At 43.7% G+C, this 25,514-nt stretch overlaps 1 protein-coding gene across 1 annotated transcript in view; it reads left to right on the forward strand.

The window, feature by feature from the left end:
• The window catches only part of RNF220 (ring finger protein 220), a 115,029-nt gene extending 91,288 nt beyond the window's left edge, over positions 1-23,741 (forward strand). The window contains exons 9-11 of the mRNA XM_015408288.1: positions 7,301-7,409; positions 9,106-9,180; positions 23,053-23,741. Of these exons, the coding sequence (XP_015263774.1) occupies positions 7,301-7,409; positions 9,106-9,180; positions 23,053-23,124 (256 nt within the window). The 3' untranslated portion in view covers positions 23,125-23,741. The remainder of the gene's footprint in view (positions 1-7,300; positions 7,410-9,105; positions 9,181-23,052) is intronic.
• The last annotated feature ends 1,773 nt before the right edge of the window (positions 23,742-25,514 follow it).

The raw sequence follows: 25,514 nt of genomic DNA on the forward strand, positions 1-25,514 counted from the left end.
TTGGGAGAAGTTTCTGTGATTGTCACAAAATGCACAGTCAGTTGTTGTTAATACAAAATGATGTGAAGTGTATAGATTACAGTGTAGGTCCCATGTTCTCTTTGGTCCTGATGAGATGCAATGTTAGAAAGTTTCTATTTACTTTAGCAGCCAGGCTATGTTTCTGCACAGCAGACAGTTGTCAAGCTCCCTTTATTCTAGCATATCAAAACCACAATTGATACCCCTTGGTTCAGAACACAGCTGCTCAATGGAACAGGCACTGCTGTAGCTCTAGTGTGTCCCTTGTTTTTAACAGTTTCATCTGATAACTACTAGAACAGAGATGGTAAGAATACTTACAGATACTATTCTGATTTTTCTTGCATTTTATTAATTTGCAGTATTTTAATTTTGTACTCCCAGGTAGAGGCAAGAACCTATGCAGGACACCACTCAGGCCCTGCTTCTGACCACTGGAGATCTTCCTCAGCCTGTGCATTTTTTAAGAATTCAGCAGGCTTTTCCCACAAGCAGAGATTTCTCAGGGGTTGTCTGTAATGCACAGCTCCTGAGATACAAAAGAGCAACCGTACAATAGCTTTTCTTCCTACCCTGTTGTATTGGGGGGGGGGACCAGCTTGGAGCCTTTCCAGATAATTTCAGGGTCTTTGCATTAATTTTGCAGTTGGTACTCAGCTGTTGCATGGGATCCAGATGTCTGTCCTGAAGGAAGTACTTCACCAACTGTGGGGAAATTTCTCAGCACTCATTTATCACTGGAAAAATGCAATATTCAGTGCTTCCGATGCAGTAGTGGCTATGACATCACTGATTGTAAAACCACAGGAATCAGGATGGTGGAGAGGAGCTAATTTGTGAACTGTCTTGCTTCAATCTTTTAACTTTTTAGAGGCTAAGTACTCACTCGCTATATATCATTCAAAGGCAGAAGTTCAGGTAGCCCTTCAAACTTTGTTAAAGTGGTAGACATCAGCAAGACTATCCTCTCCCTCTCCAAGAATACCCTGCTGCTTTGTGAACCTTTTGCTTGTATTTGTTTTACTTACCTTGCTCACTGAATTTCCAAGGGTACAGGGCATGTCTTCTCCAATGAATGTAAGTGTGGCATCCCTATGAGGCAAGGCAAATGCACACCTATCGGCTGAAATATGTGATGCTGGTCAGTGGCTAGTTGCCAAGCTGGATGGAGCGGTTTCCCAGCTATCCTTAATATGCACAATTAGTCATATTAGGCATTTAGAGTTTTGGTGCAAGGGCAGCTTTTCTCTATCCTCACTCTAAAATAAATAATTACAAATCCTTCCCAGTGGCTAATGGATCTCCACAACCCCACAGATGCCTCTAATCGTGCTGACTGGGAGGCTTCGCACTGTTTTCACTGATCGTTGGTGCCATCTGTCTACGTTTGATCAGGCCAGTCATGCAAGTCCCGGAGGCAGTGGAGGCCAAATGCCAGCTCCTGAATTCACTCTCTGCTTCTGCAGAGACATTCTTGGGCTGTGTGTCAGCAGAGGGAGAGGGGCATGAAAGCAGCATAATGAATTCTTTTTTAGAGAAATCCCTTGGGGAATCTCTACCCAGGTCCTCACTAAATGCAGCTTAGAATGCTTTCTTGTAGCAATAAGCTTCCCTTCCATGCCACTGTGATAGAGCATGCAACTGTAAGAAGAATTATTCCTCTGTAGGGTAGAACAACACAACACTTTTTGCTTTACTTGAAGATTAAATTAGTCAACAGAAACTCCAAACTTGGCGAGCAGCTGGTGGCATTAACAAGTTGTGCAAGCAAGTATAAAATAGAGGCACTTGTGACTCAGAGGGTCTCTGCTTTGCAGACACGTACACTTGCATGCAACATCTTCCAAATTTTCAGCTGAGAACATGGAAATTAGGCCACGGAACGCTGCATTATTCATTACTTGGCAACCAAGAGCTAGGGCATGTTGCCAAGATAAGCTACCCACTGTAATTACAGGTGAACAGGGTTCTTAATATCTTGTGCTACAAAAACATACATTAATCAAAATGGGAGGACACTCCTCTTGGAGTACAATATATTAGCATCCTTGCCAGTTCCTCAATAAAGGCAGCATTCCTTCACAGGATCCCAAGCCATCCTTTTCCAAGGAGGTAAAGGTACATAATGGAAGATATTCTTACATCTGCTGTGGGTGAGCCAGCTCCTAGAACAGCAGCAAATAAGTGGGGCATTTTGTCATTGTACCTTAGTTCTGTAGTACCTGAACTGAGGATTTGGGGGCATATAACTAGTTCATGCAGAACTCTTATTTCTGTCTTGGTTGCACACTAAATATTGTATGCTGCCTAATTCAGGTGTCACTTGTGAAAATTTGGAATCATAGTTTTGCTGTATTAGATAATATACCTAAAGTAATTTCTGTATGCTTGTATTTGGGATTGCTACATCATATGACTGTATGTGTGGCACTTAAGTATACATCTCTGTGCTTCACTGTTCCTTAGCACGTTCCATTAGTATTGACTTAATTGCATGTTGCAGGGTCATGCACCCATATTCTTATTCGGGTCATTCTGGAAGTGACTGTTCATTTTACACCACTGAATAGATATGGGAAGGAGCCAGAAAAGTTTCATCTACACATTTTGAATCTTATTCTGTTTGTGAGGAAGAAGTCTGTTCTGTATGTGCCAGTTTTTCATTTGATTGAGCTTTAGGCTACCTGTCTTGTGTCTTAGTGGATATAAATGATGTCTATCTTTTTTTCTTATGAGAGGAAGAGCAGGAATTAGTAGATAACTGAAGACAAATCCTGAAGTTGTCTAAAACTCTCCGCTCATGAACACAGAAACAGTGACTATGTGAAAAGGAGGGAAGGTCAAGTTATCAGGTGTCAGAAATATCCCATGAAATTTTATTGATGGTGCATTTAATCAGAGCTAAATGCATTTTACAAACCTGCATACAAACAGGAGGGCTGTAAAAATTTATGGAATGTTATATACAGTGTGACTATTTATAAAGAGAAAGGAAATTTGTATCCTGTTGGGAAAAAACACATTGGAGGGAAAGATAAATTTTGAGAGTAGTATGCACTGAATTTTCTGAAGCAAAACTGAGGATGTGTATACACCACTGAAAACTAAATTAGACATGACAGCGTCCTCTTGTCCACCATAGGGATTCTGCTGCCATTTTAAGGTGATTTAAAAATGCCACTGGGACCTGATCCTGAGGCTGCTGTTGCATTCCCCTCAGTGTACTTTTTCAAGTGCCAAAACAGCTGGGTGGAGGGGCATTTCAGTGCTTGAAAAGGTGCTGGCAGGGAACGAATCAGAATCATGTTCTTGCAGCATTTTTAAATCACTTTAAAATGATGGCCCCATAGCAGACATGAGGACCCTGTCACATCTAGTTTGGCCCTGAGGCAGCCTGAAACACCTTGTACTCCTAACAAGACCCTTGCCAAGAGGGTCATTCTGGCCATGACCATGGTCCCATCTAGACTGCTCAAAGGTGTGGCATTTTATGCAAGAAAAAAAGCAGAGTCAAAAAAGTCAACAGATGGTACCCTATCCATTAGATTTGGGGGGGGGGGATAGAGGCACATAATTCCACCTTAGTGCTAGGTATTTCTTAATAGAACCTGGTATGTCACCCAAGGTAAAATTCTGGCCCACTGGTTTTTTAAAATTTTGCATCTGTTCCTTTTTCGTTGTACTAAGATGGGGAAACCAGTCTTGTCCCCTTCTCCTGTTAATAGGACATGATAAGGTCACTCTTACGTTTTCTCTCTTGTAACGACTTCACTCACAAAAGCTGGCATCAGAACTGCTAATGCTTTGATTGATAATGGTCCCAGTGGAGATGGGGAGGATAGTCTCTTCCTAGAATCTTACATACATAATGAGGGGGAAGAGATCAGGAACAGTTGGCCTACACCCATGAAGTCCTTACTTTGTTGACTTAAGGTCTTGTTAATGTGGACAGGGATGAAGAGTTTTGGCATGCTGACTCAGCTGGAGGAGAGGTTGCACTTGCTCAGACTTGCTGCTTTCTGCATGCCCCCCAGCCTTGTTAATAAATGTATATTTAACAATGTCTGGAGCATATGAAGTGATAATAACTAAATCAATACCTCCCTCATTGATTGTCCAGGATCCCTCCAGCGTGACGCACACAGCTATGCAGTAATTTTCCAGCTAACTAGCACCCTGATCTACAGCCCTACTATTGATTGCCCATTGTATCAGGCAGGCAGTGAGTGTTATTGCTTATGCCTCTATTCAACCTCCTCTTCTGATTCATTCGTTTATTACTGGACAGGGACAATCATCTGAAAGAGTTTCCAAAACTGGCCGGCAAGGGTCAGCTTGTTATAATCCTATAAACAAACCATTTTCTATCATTGCCTGCCTCTTCTTCCTCGAACTCCGTTAGTGTTGGGTGGTAGTGCTCTTTACTATGCTTAGAGGTGGTGCTCAGCTGACCTGTTGTATCAGGGACAAATGCAGCTGGTTCAGACACTGTTCAGTTTCTTGAAGAGGTAAACTGAGCTGTGCTATGCTGTCCGTTCTGGCCCTCTTTGCCATCGATACGTAGCTCTTCCATTGCCTCCATTGTCCTACCAAGCTGGGAAGTCTGACTTTTTTACAAGCGTGTATCCTTGTTGTAACAGTGTTCCGTGCACCTTGGTGTTTAGTCATGCCGGCCACATGACCACGGAAATGTCTTCGGACAGCGCTGGCTCTTCGGCTTTGAAACGGAGATGAGCACCGCAACCCTAGAGTCGGATTCGACTGGCTTTCGAGCAAGGGAACCTTTACCTTTACTATCCTTGTTGAAGTACCCAAGGGACTTACTTGTTCCATTAAACTTTGGGCTTAGATCTTATACCTTGTTTCTTCTTCTTCTCTTCTTTGTTGTGGTGTTGGTCTTCCATCTCTCTTATACTAGGCACTTTTCAGCTCCTTTAAAGACATTGGTCTTGTGTGAGCAGAAGTGCCACTGCCATTACTTTGAGGAATTCCCGTTTGAGTTCTCCAGTCCTCTAAAGAGTTGAAAATGATAATTAAAGCCACTCACAATTTATTTCAGTTGGATAAATATCAGCTAGAATAAGCAATTGTGCTATTTTTTGCTGTACAAAAATTGCAAGTTTTCATTCCCCTCCCCCCGATGTTTCATTTAATAGAAATGTAGGTATGGTCATCCATAGCAGTCATTTTGTGGTGGTACCTGCTAACCCTTCTCAAAATGCATATCATCTCTCACACCACTTTTTTCTTTATTGATGATGCAGTGGGTGTGGGGGGTTAAATCATATATTGCACTAAAGAAGCAACAATCTTTGCTTTCCATAAATAGTCACATCTCTGCTGGTTATAGTCATTCTGATTGCAAGACTTGGATTTGCACAGAATTTACAGTGTCTGAATAAGGATTGAAGTAGTGAGAATGAACATACAGAAACCCACATGTGCATACACAGACCACTGTAGGAGGGGCTTTCTTGGATACTGTGTGCTGTGTTGGTAGGTGACAAGTTTGCAGTTACATATACACATTTTGTTCTTTCCAGTGTCAAAATGTTGCACTGGTTTTAATCCTGATAGCCAAGTTCTTTCTCTGTACAAATTGTCTTATTTACAGGTATACCCTATAGGTATAACCCCTTAAACCAATACTCTGCTTATTTTTATGTGAGCAGAGGAATGTTTTGACTTGATCAAGGTTTTGCCATTGTTTCCCTCAGCTCTTATCCCAGTGCACTGTGTAGCTCTGTGGTTACACATATGACCCCCTAGTTGTGGTGATTTGGCATCATTTTAGCAAAATCCCCTTGAAAATGAAGCTGTCATAATTTCACAACTGCTAGTCACAGATCAAATCAGAAATCAGAAATCTATGCAACCTCATTGTCTCCCCAGGCTGCCCTCCAGAATCTGTTTCTCAAATGTGGCCCCATCCACAGATAACTAAGTCTGTGGATTGGGGCCGCACTAACACTTAACAGATTTTCCTGCAAATTTAGGGGACCCCCCAGGTTTGCAGAAAAATCTGAAAACTAAAAAAAGAACATATGGGGGGGGGGGTTAAATTCCCCCTAAATAAAAAAAGGCATTATCTGCGTGTGCACAGCCAATGCACATACTTCTGTCAGGCCAGAGCTGGCAAGATATAGTAGTTAAGAATGGTGGACTGTAATCTGGAGAACCAGGTCTGATTCCCCACTCCTCCAGATGAAGCCTGTTGCGTGTCCTTGGGCCAGTCACAGTTTCTCTCAGAACTCCCTCAGCCCCCACCTACCTCAGAAGGTGCCTGTTGTGGGGAGAGGAAGGGAAGGTGACTGTAAGCAGCTTTGAGACTCCTTGAGGTAGAGAAAAGTGGGGTATAAAAACCAACTCTTCTTAGGCAGTGGCAATGACAGTGATGGGGGTCCTACTAGCTGTAGCCGCCCCAACAGCTGTAGCAGCCCTAACAATTACTGTGGCATTTGGGGAACTGCAGGGAGCCTAGTAGCAGAGGCTGGGAGGCATGCCAGGTCCAGCAACAGTTGTGGGCAGGTGGGGAGGGGGAGCGACAAGTAGCCCCAGTATCAGCAGCGGTGACGGGGGAGAGAAGCTGCTTATGTTCTTATGAAGCCAAGAGCTGCACTGGGCCTACTGGAGTTGTCAGTAATGGGTGGGGGGAGGTTTGGGAGCCATGAGGACGACAGGGGGTCTGTTAGCAGAGGCTGGGACAGGGCCCAGCGAGCATTGCGGCAATAAGGGGAAGGGAGCCATGACAGTGGCAATGGTGGGGAGAAGCTTACAGTGGGCTGAAACTGGGAGCAGTGCTGGGCCAGCTGCAGTTGTTGATGGGAGAGGCAGGAGCCTTGGTGGCTCTTAATTGTCAGCAGCGATGGGGGTGGGGGTGGGATTGTTGCAGGCCCAGTAGCAGAGGCTGGAAGCTGCACTGGGCCCGTAAGCAATGGTGCTAAAACAGGGAGAGGGATTCCCACCACCACCACCACCACCAGTACTGCGGTTTACCCCTTGTGCAATATATTTCTGACCATCTAAGAAAAACTTTGAACTTTGTTTTCCGACTCATTGGCCTTTGTTTTCAAACCTTCCAAAGGTGGTTCATTCTACAGCCTATTCTCAAGTTTGCAAAATTAAGGTTTTCTTGACTGGATCTCTTTTTTTCCTCTCACCAAGAGCCAGGATGCACTCTCCTAACATGGTGTTTTCTCCTAATACATACTTGGCACATAATGAAATCAATGGAATGTTTCTAAGAACTTGGCGAGCCCTGACTTGTCATCTATTGTAGGATTACAGAAGATTCAGCAGTGACAACATTTGAAGCGCTAAAGGCTCGCGTCCGTGAGTTAGAAAGGCAGCTCTCCCGTGGGGACCGCTATAAATGTCTCATTTGCATGGTGAGTAGCTTGCCAGTTGTGGTCATGAATAAGGAAATAACTCTCGCTATTCCTTGTCTGTAGCACAGTGGCATAGTTGATATTTTATGTGTGGAAACAGTAGCCATGTCCCTGAACTCTGGGGAGATGCCTCAAGTTTCTGTTAACCAGAGTCCCTTTCAGTGCATGTTGCTGAGATAAGGTTTTATTGGCAACTTGCCTACTCTGTTGGGGTACTTTACAGCACAGCAGATTTCCCTGCATCTGTATTCCTTTCTCCCTACACATGCTAGAAGGAGGTCAGTACCTGATCTAAGGCCTACCATGTGATTTAAGTACAAGCCATTAGCCCCGATATTTCAAAATTGTCTGTGTCCTTCCTCTGGTGGCTAATGTACTGAAGTGCTGAAACTCCCTCTAGTGGCTTGGAATCTACATCATTTCTCAGCTCCTCTTGTGCTGACAGTTTTCACACACTTGTAGCTCTTTCAGAGAGCCAGTTTGGTGTGGTGGTTAAGTGCGCGGACTCTAATGTGGGAGAACTGGGTTTGATTCCCCACTCCTCCACTTACAGCTGCTGGATGACCTTGGGCAAGCCGTAGTTCTGGTCAGAGCAGCTCTTTAAAGAGCTCTCTGCCCCACCTATCTCACAGGGCGTCTATTGTGGGGAGGGGAAGAGAAAAGGGTTTGTAAGCTGCTTTGAGACTCCAAGTGAAGTGAGGGGGGGATGCAGGGCATGCAGATCACTTTGCCTCCAGGCTGTGCCTCCATTTCAGGAAAATCGCCTTGGTTGTATTCAAAGGGCAAATAATGATCACAGTGAAAATGTTCTCCCCCCCCCCCAGCTTTAATGTTCTTTAAAGCCCTAACAAAAGATAATTTTCTTACATGTAGACCCTTAAAATAATGAGGGAAATGCAAGTTTACTCTTTTCCCTAAAACAATAATCCTCCAGTTCTCATGCCTTAACTTACTTTTTTCTTCTGAAGGGTAAATACTTCCCTTCCCATGCGGCTTATATTTTGCAAAAGGCTACCCCTCTCCCCCCGTATTAGTTCTCTATTTGTCCAGTTGTCATATTACTCCTGCACAACTAGAGCTAATGTGAGCTTATTTAAAGGTGAGGTTACTCTTGCTACTTGCAAAAAAAAAAAAAAGCCCTGGACAGACCCATAGGTTTCATTTCTTTTCTTTGGCCATGAAAACCATATATTAGTCTCACAGAGTAACATGTTATCCTTGTTTGCCTACTGGCTGGTATTCCAGTAAAGATTATCCTGCAAGAAAGCTTGCTAGTAGCAGTTGACAAAAAGAGAGCCTCTGGGAGTTGCAGTATAAAATCAAGCTGTTCAAGGAAAGGCTAATAGTCTGTTGCAGCAGCAGCCACAAGACCTACTGACTTTTTTTGCCCTGCTGGTCTCAGCTGCGGGTCTACAGATGGTGGCAACAGAAGTCTCCAAGTAACCCTGCTGTTCTACCTTTTGGTTGTACGGTCTTGATACTACATTCGCTGTCATTCATGTCTTCTGTTTCATGTCTTGCCATTGTACAGGGGAAGCCCCAGAAGTGTGTGAGAATTTAAGTTCCTGTAAACTGTGGTCTAAATGTAAAGTGGTATTGACTCTGCACCCTACTTCCCAGGTCTCAGCATCCAGTGGGGGGTATCCCGAACATTTAGAACAGAATGTGATGGGACTGTTCCACTTTCTCTTTACAGGACTCATACACGATGCCCCTGACCTCGATTCAGTGCTGGCACGTGCACTGTGAGGAATGCTGGCTGAGGACTTTGGTGAGGCTCTTGGCTTCTTGCATGGGGGTTCATAATATTTTATTCCCAAATATGGTCCCTAGTTTCAGGGACTCTGGAGAGCAAGGATGTAGAAGAATCTGAAGTTGCCATGGAGGATGGGGAAGAGTGCAAGAGATTGGTGGAAGATGGGGAGGAGGGCAAGAGATTGTGTGTGCGTGTGTGCAAAGAATGTGAATCTATCTCTTCTTTTCAGATGCATAGTGAGGAAAAAACAAAGGATGTGCGTCCTTATATTATGCAAATATTCTCATACATGTTTGCAGACTAACTAGAATTTCATCAGCTAAGTGTATGTCTGACTGTTCTCAAATTACTAAAATCAATGTCTTTGGATGCTTCCATAGATGGATCTGCACATAAGGGAAAGTAACATGAGAAGAGATCTGCAAAAGTAACATATTGTGTTGTATTTGCAGCCCTGTTAAATGTTTCGTAGTGAATATAATCCATGTGCTCACAAGCACATTCAAACTTTCTTCAACCAGTTCCTCATCCAAATGCTCTGTATTTCTCAGAAAGTAACATAAGTAAGAACAACAACAAAAAAGCAAAGCTCTAATGGTGCAATATTTATTAAAGGATCATAATGTGTTTTGAGCCTCAGCTGTGCCTGCAGGGGAACGATACATGTACAAAGATGGCTTTGCTCTCTGAGCATCTAACAGTTTTCTTAGAATGTAAATGCCTAGAATGCAGGTCTTTGTTGTTGTTGTTCAGTCGCACAGTCGAGTCCGACTCTTTGCGACCCCATGGACCAGCTCCCGCCAGGCCTTCCGGTCTTCCACCGTCCTCTGAAGTTTGCTCAACTTCATGTTCGTTGCATCGATGACACTGTCTAACCATCTCAACCTTTGCCGTCTCCGTCTTCTTTGACCTTCAATCTTTCCCAGCATCAGGGTCTTCTCCAGTGAGTGCTCCCTTCTCATTTGGTGGCCAAAGTATTTGAGCTTCAGTTTCATTATCTGGCCTTCCAGGGAACAGTCAGGGTTGATTTCTTTGAGGATTGACTGATTTGTTCTTCTTGCAGTCCAAGGGACTCTCAAGAGTCTCCTCCAGCACCATAGTTCAAAAGAATCTATTCTTCGGCGCTCGGCCTTCCTTATAGTCCAACTCTCACAGCCATACATGACTACTGGGAATACCATTGCTTTGACCATGCGGACTTTTGTTGGCAGGGTGATGTCTCTACTTTTTATCATGCTGTTTAGGTTCGCCATCGCTTTCCTCCCAAGGAGCAGGCGTCTTTTAATTTCATGACTGCTGTCACAGTCTGCGGTGATCTGGGATCCCAGGAACGTGAAGTCTGTCACTACTTCCACGACTTCCCCTTCTATTTGCCAAGGAGTGATGGGGCCGGATGCCATGATCTTAGTTTTTTTGATGTTGAGCTTCAAGCCCACTTTTGTGCTCTCCTCTTTCACTTTGAGCAAGAGGCTCTTTAGGTCCTCTTCACTTTCTGCCATCAGAGTGGTATCGTCTGCATATCTGAGGTTGTTGATCTTTTCCCCAGCAATCTTAATTCCCGCTTGTGATTCATCTAGGCCAGCATTTCGCATGCTCTGCATATATATTAAATAAGCAAGGCGACAATATACATCCTTGTCGTACTCCTTTTCCTATGCGAAACCAATCAGTTGTTCCATATCCGGTTCTAACTGTCGCTTCTTGGCCCTTATACAGGTTTCTCGAGACATGTGAGGTGGTCTGGTACTCCCATCTCTTCAAGGACCTTGCAGGTCTACCTGCAAGTAAATGTTTACTCTGGGGAAGCGCTCAGTGGATGTCCTACTTTTTTTTTTTTACTTTGGGATTTTTGCCTCTTTTGTTGTTATATTGCTGAGAAAGTTCAATTAGAGAGTTATAGAACATGTGCTGTCTTCTTTAATGGCTTGATGAAATGTCCCTAATGCAAGCTTTTAAAGTACATTTTGTGTATTCTGGAAAAACTATAAGTTTAAATAACTAGAGGCTAGCATTTGGAGCTAACATTTTCAAGGAAGGCTTAATGGGAATAAATGATTTGTAATTAATGTTTTAAAAATATTTGTTCAAGACTGATAGTGTGCTTGGTTATTTTAAACGTCTGATATGCTTCTCATGGTTATGTATACATTGTGAGTAGCATAAAAAGTGAAAGAACAAGACTGCCAGTTTAAAAGGAGCAATATGAGTGGCTTGGAATTAAACTCCAGAGAATAAAAGTGTTGCTACATCCCCCCCCCCCCCCCCCCCGCCCCCCGGGGCAGCCATAGTGTGCATTTTCTTTAGGCAGTATCCATGGTACCCTGTTGCTTTCATTGACTGTATGTACATAGTGTAAAAAACAGGAAGATGATCAAGCTGTCTACAGTGCCAATTTCACAGAGGTCCTGGGTGCAATCTGAAGTCAGAAACAGTGTATTCTTGTGGGCGTCTCCATTTTCCAGAGTCTGGCTTTGGAGGCTGAATGTACATTTTACTGAATAGCCCATACCTTGACCAGTTGTCAAGATCATTATAATAAAGTCAGCACTACGCGGTCCTTACAAGACCCCACCATTACGGGGCTTACTCCATTTCATTTTCATTGTTATATATTGAGAAGGGTGTTAGAGTGAAGAACCTATATATTTCCCTAAAGAATCCCCCAAGATGCAGTTCAGCCGTGCTCTTTTGCCTTTCAGCAGTGGACCCAAGACAGCAGTACAAAAAGTTTATGTGAAATGCACATAATATTACAGCTTCTCCATGTAACTTTCAGTGAAGGCATGTGCATACAAAGCGCACAATGAAATGTAAGATTAGAATGTGCTACATCTTGCAGCTTTTGCAGATATTTTTTCTCCTCGCATGTGAAACAGTGTGACAAATTTGCCACGTATTGATTAAAATAAGAGCAATTGGGGCCAGATAAAAATGTTTTGTGGACAAGATCTTGCTGGTATACCTCAACTGGCTATCCCCCATCTAATAGCGGACAACAGTTGCCCTCTGAAATCAGTTTATGTGTATTGCAAACTCTGATTTCTAGTTATGAATTTCTTCCTTCTATTGTACTAAACAGTGTGTGGGGTCATTAATTGTCCAATTCAGTTCACTTGGAACTCAGACAAGTTAGAGGTTTTTAATGTTAAAAAACAACAATGGGGGGGAATCAAGAATGGGTTGATTTAAGCTTCCTTACCCCATTTGCCCAGGAGAAATCCCTCGGGGCTGTTAGCCTCTGTAAGAAAATGAAGACAGGTATGATATGGGTGCCTGTGTTTCCCCCCACCGTTCTCTGCCAAGGCTGAGAAATCCCCTCCCCCTGGCCAGGTGCTATCAAGAAAACAGTATGTGTGAGAGTGTTACAGTTCCCTTCCCCATACTGCTGCCATGATCCAATTCTCCCACCACCACCAGTTATGCGTTCACATTAAAATTATAAGAGGAGATACTTGTATCCACTACAGTGTTTCTGCAGATGGAAGGGTTCTGGCCTATAGAGCATGATTTCCTCACCTCCCCCTTCCTACCGCCACCCAAAACCTCCTCCAGGAGCAGCATTTGGAGCTGCAGTGAAAGGGTAAAGGTGAACAAAAATCACACTCCACATATGGAAATCCTTCCATCTGTGGAAACGCTCCAGTGGATCCAAGCCATAGATCTCCCATATAATGTGTAGTTTAGCCCACGGTGGTCCTGCCACTCACCCCAGGATTTCAGAGGTAATGCCTGAGGGCCGCTGCCTTTCTTATGAGTGGAAAGTAGGCTTGCAAACAGTTTTTCAAGGTAGTCTAAAAATGCAAATGTGATATGTGAATGTTTCCCAGAGAAGACAGGAAATGAACAAAATGTGCCTGCTTTTCCTAGCACTGGGCATCTTCCTTGTGCAACAGATGCACACATCATTCCTATATTACCTTTGCATGAAGTTCCAAGAGTGAGAAAAAGGTATGCTTACCTGTGTCTTCAAAAAGTAGCAGCCAGCAGATGCGACATTTTAAAAAAAATATCAACCATTTGGGCAATAATACATCCACAGGGGAAAGTATATTTGAAATTAACTGTGAGGGGAGGAACAAGTTTGGTGCCCAAGTAGCGTTCTGAGAATGATCCCTGCACTGGCGATGACCATGCGACAGGGAGGGGAGCTGTTTCACCCAAACACAGCATTCCGAGTTGGAAATTGCACAAGGGAAGCAATTAATAAGCGGCCACTCATCTGTTCCCCAGCCCTCGCCTTCTCCCTACAGCCCACAATTTATTAAAGCAGGGTCTTTTGCAAAGCAGGCGCTGTTCTCTCACTCTCTTTTAAAAAATCTCTCTGCCTATGTTCACATGTTTCTAATGTAACCATTAAAATGTAGCCCGAAGACAGCAATAAAAACCCTGGAACGCCTTAGTGCTTTTGTGTCTTGATCAAAGTCAATGTGTGTAATCTCGTTAAGGCTGCCCTTCCCTCCCCCTCCTCCTCTTTATGAATTTAATGGCACATGGCAGCTGGGCTGGGTGTTTCATGCTCACCAACCTGCCTTGTTCTAATTAAGGGTATCTCCTTATATTTTGAGCACAACAGAGAGACTGTGTCTGCATGTGTGTGTGTGTAACTAGTGAGGAGCTCTAGGATAATGGATTTAGTAATTGCCACACGTTACCTTTCCTCGGATGCAGAGCCGGCTTCCCTCTTGGCAAGGAAAATGCAGAGACTGCTGAGTGTATGGCACACGTGGAAAAATAGGCTCAGTGAAGGGAGAAGCATATTTCTTGTGTTGTGCTATAAACAATTTGTGCACTTAATGGTAGTTGGGGGGTGAGTTAGTGGGCTTCCTGATGTGTTTGAACACTTCTGGAGATCTGCCATTCATTCCCCATTAGGGAAAAATCAGGCTTTTCCTTCTGTGTTTTATATGACCAGAACAAATGATTGCTAGACGTTTTTGTACAAGGAAAGAAACCAAAGCAAAGTGGTCATGATAGCCTTACACTTTTTTGGGGGGGGCTTGCATCTGGCTGAGCTCAAGTGTTCACTCTCACACAGAAATCATTGAAGAGTCACCCTGCAAGATTCCATGCATCTCCTGTCCTCAGCTTTTGACATCCTTGGTGCTAAATGGGCTGTTTTCAGCTAATGATAACACTTTCAGTGTCAAAAGTTCTTTACTGTCTTTATTTCTTTTCATTCCCTGCAATAACTTTTCCCATGTCACAGCTGGGGAGCTACAGCTGAAACTTTACTGACATCAAAAAATGCAACAACTATATTCCCACCCCCCAAAAATGTGTTGGGATACATATATATGGGAAGGAGCAAGCACAGGACTATCCAATAGCCATGATGGGACTTGGACCCAGTTTAATACTGTGTGCTGGACCCCACTGGCTCCCATTTGGTTGCAGCTGACAAGTTCAACCACAGCAAATGTGTTCCTAAACTAAAATGATAGAGATTTGGGACATAGAGAGATATTAGCTCTTTCCTCCTTTGGATGAGGAAGCTGAGGCAGGGAAAGGGGGAAGCGTATAGCTGTACTTCCTCAGGTATAGTAGAATGAAGTTGTAGCAGTAGAGCCAGATTCCCCAAACCCCAGAAGCCCTCCTTCCCAGAATCTATGAGAGCCTGAATGCATGCATGATGTGGTCACTTGCTTGATTCCTTCGTGTCATGCTCAAGCCACGATGATTCCACATGCGCAGACACTATATCATTGCCCTGCTAGTGCTGCCACAGCACAGCAGAATACAACCTCTTCCCCTTCTGCATTTTGTTGTTGTTCAGTTGCACAGTCAAGTCCGACTCTTCGCGACCCCATGGACCAGATCACGCCAGGCCTTCCTGTCTTCTGCCGTCCTCTGAAGTTGGCTCAATTTCATGTTCATTACATCTATGACACTGTCTAACCATCTCATCCTTTGCCGTCCCCGTCTTCTTTGACCTTCAATCTTTCACTCACATTTTAGCTGTGTTGGTTAAAGAAATTACAGCAATAAATAATCCAACAACAAAATGCCAGAAAAGCATAAAGTCATAGAAGCAAAAAAAAGGTTAAATATGAGGATCTCCACTGCCTTACTGTCAGAGACTGCAGCAGGCAGACTGTGCTCTGAGGTCCAAAGCAGGTGACCCCTGGACCCCACTGAGACAAATCATGTGTGCTCCAGACGGTATTTATTAATGATTATTTAGGTGTTACAGGCAAGGTAATGGTTACAAAATACAGCAAAAGCAAAGGAAGCCCTTACAACATCCCTTCCGCTCTCTGGAGACTCCCCTGACAGATGTGAGTGTGGCTCCAGGGGCATGTGCTGCAGCATCTCTGCTCAGATCCAGACCTGTCAGCGGAGTCTGAGGAGCTGGGGGGGAGGGGGGGTTAGGGATTTTATACTGGCTAATTGCTGTGCTCTGAAAACAAAATGAACAAGGAGTCAGGCACCTGTCTCTGGGAGCGGTCTCACCCAGGCAGCTTGCCTGTTTACACTACTTATCTGAGTTCAGCTATGCAGTACAACACTGGGCATAGCTAAGTGGGAATTGGCTTTGGCAAGCCATAGTCCACCAGGGTGAAAGTGGGAAAGGGCAAACATGGCACTGGCAAAAAATTAACTGTTGCCCCTCAACATACAGCAGTCTTTCTTGTGCACATCCAATATATTCAGCTGGTAACTTAAAAGTGTAGGCTGCAAGTTGATATTTCTGAACGTAATTCAGAAAAGGGGTACCACTCCTAAGAATGCCTTATCCCCAATTGCTGTCTTTAGCTTGATCGCTAAAGACAGAAGCACTTTGAGCAGAGCCTACAGTGATCACCTTAGTGAAGTAAACGTGCTTTCAGAGTCTGGCAAACTGCCATAAGCTTGTGAAAAAGACCACACCACAGGCCTTAGATATTTGGAGCTCCTCTAGTGCTTCTCTAGTGCCTACCACTAGGCAAAGATGTATACGAATATATAAATAAGAAGTTTTTAAATAGTGTTGATGTTTTACTTGTTGTTTTTATTGCATAAATGTGTGTACGTGTGCTTAAGACTACTGGTCATGCAAGCCATCAGAAGCTAAGCAGACTTGGCCCTGGCAATGCCTGGCATCACCATTGAAAGGGAATTACCAGATGTCCAAGCTGGCTTCCAAAGGGGGTGTGGCACTCGCCACCATATAGCAAATCTGCATTGGATCATGGAGAAATTTCATGAGTATCAAAAGATTTTCTACTTATGCTTCATCGATTATAAGAAAGCCTTTGACTGTGTTGATCATGACAAACTGTGGAGAGCCCTACAAGACCTGGGGGTCCCAGCATATCTGGTCAAGTTGATACAATCATTGTACACAAACCAGGAAGCCACTGTGCGAACACCATATGGAGATACTGATTGGTTCAAGATAGAGACTAGAGTATGACAAGGTTGCATTCTTCCACCTTTCCTATTCAACATGTATGCCAAAACAATCATGAGGAACTTAGAGCTGGAAGAGTCAAAAATAGAGGTAAAGATTGGAGGAAGGAATATCAACTATCTTTGATATGCTGACAACACATCCATCTTCTCTGAAACTAAAGAAGTCCTGGAATACCTGATCAAGAAAACCAAAGAAGAAAGTGAGAAGTTTGCCTCTTTCTAAACATCAAAAAGACCAAGTTCATGGCCACTGAGAAGAAGAGAAACGTCAAAATAACAGCTGACAATGAAGAGATGGAATGTGTGGAAGAATTAACTTTCTTAAGATCTCGGATCAACCAAAATGGCGATTGCAGTCCAGAAATAAAACATCGAATCATGCTGGGTTGCACAGCAATGATGAGCATGAATCAAATATGGAAGAGCAAGGGCATCAGCCTAGCAACCAAATGCAGATTAGTCTGTGCTATTGTGTTCCCCATAGCAACCTATGGCTGCGAAAGTTGGACCATGAAGAAGCAAGACAGAAGAAAAATTGACTCATTGGAGCTGTAGTGCTGGAGAGGGCTCCTGCGCATTCCTTGGACAGCAAAAGTGACAGACAAGCAAGTATTGGAGTGCATAAAACCAGACATAGAATCGCCAAGAGTTGGGCACGACTGAATGACTAACAACAAGTATTTGGATGGGAGATCTCCCAAGGAATACCAGGGTCATGATGTGGAGGTAGGAAATTGCAAACCCCCTCTAAATGTCTCTTGCCTTGAAAACCCCATGGGGTTGCCATAAGTCAGCTGTGACTTGATGTCAGAGAACAACAACAAAGATTGCTGGATCCTTTTATGCTGCCCTTTGGTTCACATCTGCTCTGAGAAGCCCTATTGTTTCTACCTGTTGACTTAGAGCATTCCAGAATATCAGGAAAGCCTCTGCCAAAACCCTTATTCTGTAGTATTTTCTCCTATTTATTTTGTTTTGCTCTGTGGCAGAATGGTCCTGCAGGCCCTGTTCCACCCTGCCCTCCAAGGTTTACCCAACACCTGGAAAGGCTTTTCTCTCCAGTAACCCGCTGCCGCCACCACCTGACTTTTGTAGGAATTGCCCACTGGGAGGGTCAGGATTCCCAGCTTCTAAGTTCTGAGGCTTTGCCTCTGTGTCTCCCACTTCCCAGTGCCTGGTCACCACAGGAGCTGTTTCCTGCCTTTTGTACCCCTGGAGGAATAGCCGCCAACGGCCTGCCTTACCCCAGCACTCCTTTTAAAATAGTGTGAGCAATACGGTGGAGGTCTATGTGGTACAGAGAACCACTACCAGCTTTCAAAGTTATAAAGTATTTATTAAAGAGAAAATGTTCACAAGCATATTTTAACACAGCACCAGATTGAGCAAGGAATTCAAAAGAAATTGATAGAACGCAATTCCTCTGTCCCTCTCTCCATACATGCCCTATCAGATGTTAAAATATAGGACAGGCTCCTTAGTTTAGGATATTACAGATCTCTACAGAGTTTTTATTACCTTGCAGCTTCCTCCAGCTCTTCAGGCCAGCACATGGTTAATGGCTGCCTCCTCTAGACCTCAGTTAAGAGTTCTGTCTTCTCTCATGGACTTAGCACCAAAGAGACCTTCCTTCTCTCTTTTCCCCAGTCACTGACCAGGTCAGGCTGGGTCAGAGAAGCTTTTCCTGGAGATTCTTCAGAAATTCCTTCCTGAAGTCTCTCTAGTATTGAACACCTCGAAGTCTCTGTTCCCTGCTCGGGGGCAGGGGTTTGACCATCCCATTGTCTAGATCTATTAGCATTTGTAGGGAGGTGGGCTGAGATAAGTGTGGAAAGCAATTGAATTGACTTCCCTCCTCCCAGTCTGTTCTCTGCCCAGACAGGGGAAAAAACTTTTAAAACTCAGTGAAAGTTTTGCTCATTTCAAACCTCCAAAGAAAAAATGAATTTCTTCACATGCTCCAAAGATTAATCATTTTACTCGATTTTGGAAGAACCATTTGCTTCCATAATATACTCTATATTGGATGCAGAATTTGAGTTTGCTAGAATCTCAGTTTATACTCTTTAATATATCAAGCTTTCTTACCCATCCTGGTTATTAAGATATATATAAAAATGCATGGGGTAGACTTAAGAGTTTCTAGGATGTCGCAGTTGGAATTCCAGGACTACTTAGTAGGCATCATGCCTCTATAGTCTTGTCTCTCTGCCCATTAACATGATTGTCACTCGTATCTCCACTCTTGGCATGATGCTTTAAATGAAAGCTTATAGCTTAGTGCTGGAGCACATGTTTTGCAAGCCAAAGGTCCCAGGTTTACTCCCCTTAAAGGATACTGGCCTGGAAATGTCCCTGAGACCCTGCAGAGCCACTGTCACTGTAGGCAATACCAGACTCAGGCAGGCAGCTTCTTAAGTACTGGTTGTTGCTCAAAGAATCTGAATTACTAAAAATTCCAAGTCCCATAGCTGCATGCAGTCAGAGCAAATCCATGATGACATGCATTATTTATTGTGAGATATGAGTAACTGCTACAGAATTTGGATTGTTTGTCACATTGGTTCTGGGATGATGAATGCATCAAATTCCCTTGCTATTGTTGCCTTGTTACCTTGCTTTCACATTGTTGCAACTTTCCCTTGCATCCCTCCATCTTCCTCCAGATGCAGGGCTGGGCGAATGGCATAGCTTAGGCGTTAGGAACATGCGTTTACTCTTCCCCTACAGAATCTTGTGGTCATCTCCTTTCTTTGATGCGTGTGCCTTTGTTTCCCCACCTCTGACACGGTGATTGCTCTTTGGTAAGGCACTGATCAGCTTGTAACCTCAAGGGCATTTTGTTGTTATTCTTCTCTCTGATTATCTTCAATGGCAAAGCCTCCAAGTACTTTATGGACCAAGAGATTGGATTATCTTGGGCAGCAAATTTCAGTCTTCCAGGTTTCAAAGCCATTTCTCCACCCTCTTCTCAAAGCACTGTTCCTTCCTGACATGGTGTGAGATATAACGACTTTGCAAAGTGGGCCACACTCGTTATTTTTCAGACTCCCCAAAGTGATTAGCCGACATTCTAGATCAATCACTTGCCAAATTTTAATTAAGAATGCGTGGGGCAAATAAAACCTTCTCTTCATCATTCCTTTTTGGTGCTGTGTTTCAGCCCTGGAGCTACATTTTGCAGCCGGGTTTTATAAACCCTGGAAAACTGGGGTTTATAAGGGAAAAGCTGAGGTGGCCTTCCTTCACTACAGCATACACTGCTGTTACCCATCAAGGCTTTTCCATGGGGCCACGATGAAAGGAGCTGGAGGACGTTTCAGATATTTTTCCCCCCCATGTTCAACAGGTGTGGCTTATTATTCCACAGTATTTTTATTTCAAGGGAAAAGTTTAGTAACCCCAGCTGGCAGGTGAGCAGGATGGGGGAAGGAAATCCTTGTTCACTGGCTTGGTGCCAGCACATGTGTGTGAGGCTTGTTTAATTGCCTGATGTAACGGTTGCTTTGTGTAGTACTGAGAAAATGTTTAAACTGAAGAATAAGCCTGCGATTGCCTTAAACCTCCATTGCTCTCAACCCCACATCCCTGGATGTAATCAGCAGGGCACAGCATTTGGCATTCAAGATCCAGTTTCTCTTTGAGTCCAGGAAAAAAGAAATCTGCTCTTGAAATAAATTGGGCATATTACAGGATCTTTCATGCATTGTTCTTGTTAGCAGTTTTTAGTGCCCAGTGTGTTTTACAGTGAGTTCTAAACTCCCTTTCCTTCACAACAACTCTGTCATACATTAAGCATGCATTGTTGAGGAGCATTAGATGTCTTTTAATCTTGACATAATTGTTCCCATTTATTAAGTCAGAGATTGATAGAAAGTCAGATTTGGGATTTGGGAGGTATTGTGGGGGTCAGGCTTAGAGTTGTTCTCTGAGGAATGGCAGATGCCCTAACCATATTCTGCTTGATTTCTGAGCCTTGACGTGTACCTTCTCATTTTATGTTCTCAAAAGGCATGAAGCTTAGTTCCTTTGCAGTCACCATTGAATCTAGCATAACAGTATCCTAGCCTTTCTGTAGGGCAAGAAGGCCGGGGAACAGACACAGAGAAACATGGGAGAAGTGCCCTGCAGTGGCATAGACTCAAGCCACTCTCCTTGCGAGGCTTCTTTCGTCAGCTAATAATGGGTGTCCCTGTCTTGTATGGGCATGTGGGTGTTAAGTGCTACCAACTCACTCCCAACTTATGTGGACCGTGTAAATGAATGACCTCCAGTGACCTATCATTAACAGCCTTTTCTGGTCTTGCGGACTGAGGGCCATAGCTTCCTTGATTGAGTCAATACATCTTATGTTGGGTCCTTCTCTTTTCAACTTTTCCTGGCATTATTGTCTTCCCCAGTGAGTCTTAGATTGAATACATTAATATTGATGAAGGGTCCAAACGTGGAAGTAATGGGTCTTGTTCACTGTTTGGTTTTTTTAAAAGATTTTTATATGGCTTTTCTGAGGGTGGTTAAAAACCTCCACCACCAGTGAGTTGTAAATCCTGCTGGATTTGTAAAACTTTTCTAGTAGCTCTTGGGCTTGGGTTTCCTTTTTCCCCCCCATCAGTTTTGCCATAGCTTTTTCAGAAACTGCCTCTTGGGTATCTTTCCACAACAGCAGGATCTTTGCTAGGTAATGATGCTGGCTTTTGCTGCTTAGTTGAAATGTGTGAGGAAATGCTACACAGTGAACATAAAACCATATGGTGGGACTGGATCACTCACATAGGGACTTCCTTATTTTTCATCCACCAAAGTCAGCAGGCTAAATTTTGATACCATCTCCTGGTACTTCCCAGCTGTTGTCCTTGACTGTATTTGCCTCCAAAGGAAGCTTTGCTCTTTCTATGCTGCATGTATCATTTTTCTTGTCCATTGTTCTGTTACACCCACCAATTTGATGCTGGCTGGTTTATTTTGACCCTGAATCTGAGATTTACTAACATCCTTCTGTCTGTCAGGTTCATTCACAGATGATGAATATGGGTGCTTTATTTCTAATGGATGTCACACATCAGCTATCTTTTTTCCTTCTTGGACTTGGATTTTCTGTGTTTTCATTTTTCCTTAGCACTGCAGGGCTTCTTTATTCTAGAGACTGGGTTTTCTATCATTAGCCAATGGAGAGAAGTAAGGAAAAACAGTAAAGGGCCATAGAGAGCTATATCTGTTCAGTAAACATGGTGAATTAGGAGTGAAAGGGGGCCTGTCCCTCCCCAGAAGGGAGGAAGGCCTTCCCAGCCAACCCCAAGCCAGGGGTGCCCAGCAAAGCTGCACAGCTGGATGGGAGAAGCCAGGCTGGATGTGTCCCTCAACTGCTGGTGCACCCCTCACCTTTGTGAGCTCGGGTCAGGTGTGGCAAAGGGTGAGCTGGGTACATCTTCTGCTGTGCTGGATGTAGTGAGGTTAGGTTGGGTGTTTTCTTGCCCACCCCACCATCTTGCAGCAGTTGCGACTGCACCCACCCCTTTCTTTGGCCTGGGGTGGCCCCAAAGCTGGGCTGGCCCTGGTGGGGGGAAGTATCCCCCCAGACCACTGGCTCACCAGAATGTTTCGTAGTGGCCTTAATGGCCAATCCACCCCCTGAATCACAGAGCAGAGAATATTTTGTGAAATTTAGTTCTTGGCACTCTGCTTTTAATTTTGCTAAAGTGAGATTGTCACCCTCAGCCTTAAAAGAGAAACATTTGGCAATAAGTAAATGGTGTAAGGATTAGGGCAGCGAAGATGTCAAAATGAAAATGGGCACTAAGTAGTTTTATTGCACATTGGTCATTTTCAGAAATATTCCAGATTTTGAGATGACAAAAGTTCACACACCTCTTAGCTTTCATGTGCTCGCAACGTGTGGCTTTTGTCCTACTTTGCCCATCGCACAGTGTTGCCCTGGGACCTAGGAGGCATGAGGGATAGATAGCCAGGGATCCCTGTGGAAAAAAGTAATGTGAGAACTGTCCCAAGAGTGGCTTGAAAGAGAAAGGAAAGGGGTTCAGGCAAGCAACAAACCAGATTTACTCCCTTCCTCCACACTCCCCTGGGCAGTGTTCCCTCTAAGCTGAGTTAGTGTGAGTTAGCTCACAGTTTTTTAGCCTCCAGCTCACACATTTTTGTCTTAGCTCAGGAAGGATGGCTCCAGAGCAAACTAAGTTATGCAGCAGCCAAGTCGCTTGCTCACAACGTTAGTGCCAGTAGCTCACTAAGTAGAATTTTTGCTCACAAGACTCCACAGCTTAGAGGGAACATTGCCCCTGGGCTGCCTTCAGCATCTGTAATAACTTCATGTGAGAAATGCAAGTCTGCCTTCTCCCTAAGTTGCGTCCTCACACACATGATCTGTTTGCTATGATTATTAGTAACAATGTGCACTTGCTGTTAGCCACATGATATGGACAGAAGGTGGAGGTAGTGTTCTTGCTCTTCCTAATATTGCTATTGCTTGATCCCATACAGGGTGCTAAGAAGCTGTGCCCTCAGTGCAACACCATCACCTCTCCAGGGGACCTCAGGCGCATCTACTTATGAAGGACATGGCTGCTCAGACCAGATTGCCACACCAGGGGGACTGGGAAAAATGGCAGCAGCAGCGGCGGCAAGAGACATTTACAAACTAGAGACTCCAAATGTGGACTAGAGGCTGAAGGAGCCACACAATGCCTCTGCTTCCAAACTTGTCGCTGGCACCGCCAACTCCACGAGAAGGCCAAACCAGAATCTTTATTGTGAACTGCCCGCCCCCCCACAAACTGATGTTCTGCACCTGTCCCATTTCGCCATGAGGTGTGGTTCCATCGTGGATGACTTGCAAGCCTTTTCAGGGGAACGTCTTGGTAGCCGAGCCACCCTATGAGCCAACCTGTGAAGGGACTGGATCTTCCACAGCAGGAACCCTCCCGAGCTGTAACTTGTGTTCTTTCCCCCTCCTTTTTTGTGGTGGTCTAGTGGTTTTAAAAACAAAACGCCTACACCCACACTTCCACAATGGCAGAATGAAGCACATGTAATATAAACTCTATATGTTTACAATGTTGTGTATAAATGGGATAGACTCCAACATTACATACTAATATGTTGCCCTTTTATGTTTTTCCTTTGTTTTTGGGTTGTACTTTTTTTAAAAAAATAAGAGAAAAAAATAAGCAGAGAACATTAAACCCATATTTTTCTTGGTTCTGCAAAGTTTTGACATTAAAGTCATTAGTTTAAAAGAAGTATAAATATATATATATTATACATATTATATAATATAAATGGTTTAATGTTCTGTGGTGTATATTTCCTCATTCGGATATAAAGTTAACAGCTTCTAGTAATGGCTGTATTTCTGCCCATGATTTACACAACTTCTGGGGGAAGTTGGGAAAACAAGATTTCTGTCATTAGTTGTAGCTAATGGGGCTATTTATATAGAATCTTTATCCCACTGAAACAGTCTTTAATTTTTCACTGGAAGAAATGGAAGAGGCATGCAGGTCAGGCTTGCAAGCTTTTACCAGTGCCAGCTGGGAATGGGACAAGTTGATGCATTTACATAAAGCAAAAGGAAAGGGGGAGTCATCTTTGCCTACTGCATCTGGCATTACAGGATATAGTTCCACTCTGCCAGAAGTTTCTTTTGTGAAAGCTGAAGCCATCTTTGTTTGAGAATATGGCAGTCAAAAGGTTCTGAGGCAGTAACTACTGAACTCTGGTTTGTAGCTTCTAGGTCTAGAAAAGTAAGTGCAGAGAAGCAATTCAGAAATGCCCTCAGTCTGGTCATCCTGTGACTGAGCAGGAAGTAGCCATCAGTCTTTCTCTCTCCATTTCTCTAGCCGAGCAAATCCTTTTATGTCACTCTGGTGTATTGCCATGCCTAGCCACTGACCTTCCTGGTCTGTGTGATGTCCCATATCTTTTATAGGTTCAATTCTAAACATATGCTTAATTTCAACTTTTTTTAAAAAAAGGAAGTGGTATGTGCTGCCCTGTAATGACATGTGTCTTGTTTCCTCCTACTGTCTCTCCTGCTCAGACTGTGGCCATGGTGGAACTCAATCCAGGTTTATGTGAGGTTGGACTCCTTGAAGCCTTCTGCAGCCATTTGCACAGTTCTGATAGCAACCCCTTACCCAGTCCCCTGTTTGGCAACTGCAAACTGTCCCCAGCTGTGACCCACATGCAGTCTTCTGTCAGCCTGCCCCAATAAAAATCAGAACCTGAAATGTTTTAGGCACACAGACAAACAAGATTCCTATAATCCACCTAGGAAAAGGATTGCAGTGTTGTTGGGACTCCACAAATGGAAACCAGAAGCTTGCGTGATAAGAGCTGGTTTGCTAGGCAAAGACACCTATCATTAACTACCTTTTATAATGGGGATAGTGTGCAAAGTACCTTTTTTTTTTGTTCTAGCTAATTCAGTATGACATCTCTGATTTAAGTCCTAAAATATCAGACCAGTGTTAGTCATGTTGGTGTCAGTTTTATATTGATCAAACTTCTGCTACAGCACTACCTTACAGTACATGCTTCTATATTCCTTCCTAGATAGGGATTGCCATTATTATACAAATCTTGCATTTTGACTTCTCAAGAATCCTCATGAAATACTATTGTCTCATGGAGACCAGCTTCAGACTCAGACAATTCTGAACTTCCAAGGTTCCCAAATAGTTAACTCCTGGATTTTTCATATAGCAACAAGTGGCTAAGCCATCTGACCATAAAGAGGTTTAAAAATAAGTGTTCCTGCTGCTGTTACTGAGGCAATGAGACCAATGTGAGGGTGGACTACCAGCAGCTTGAGGGTGGGGGGGGGAGTTGCTTTTTCAAGCAAGAGTTCACTGGCATCCTAAGTGGGCAGCATCCATTTGTTCATACTATGGAGTCCACTACTAGTACAGCACTTAACTTTCTGATGACAATTGGTCTGAAGT

The sequence above is a fragment of the Gekko japonicus genome, unplaced genomic scaffold (genome assembly GCF_001447785.1).
Source record: "Gekko japonicus isolate JY-2015 unplaced genomic scaffold, Gekko_japonicus_V1.1 scaffold258, whole genome shotgun sequence".
NCBI lineage: Eukaryota > Metazoa > Chordata > Lepidosauria > Squamata > Gekkonidae > Gekko > Gekko japonicus.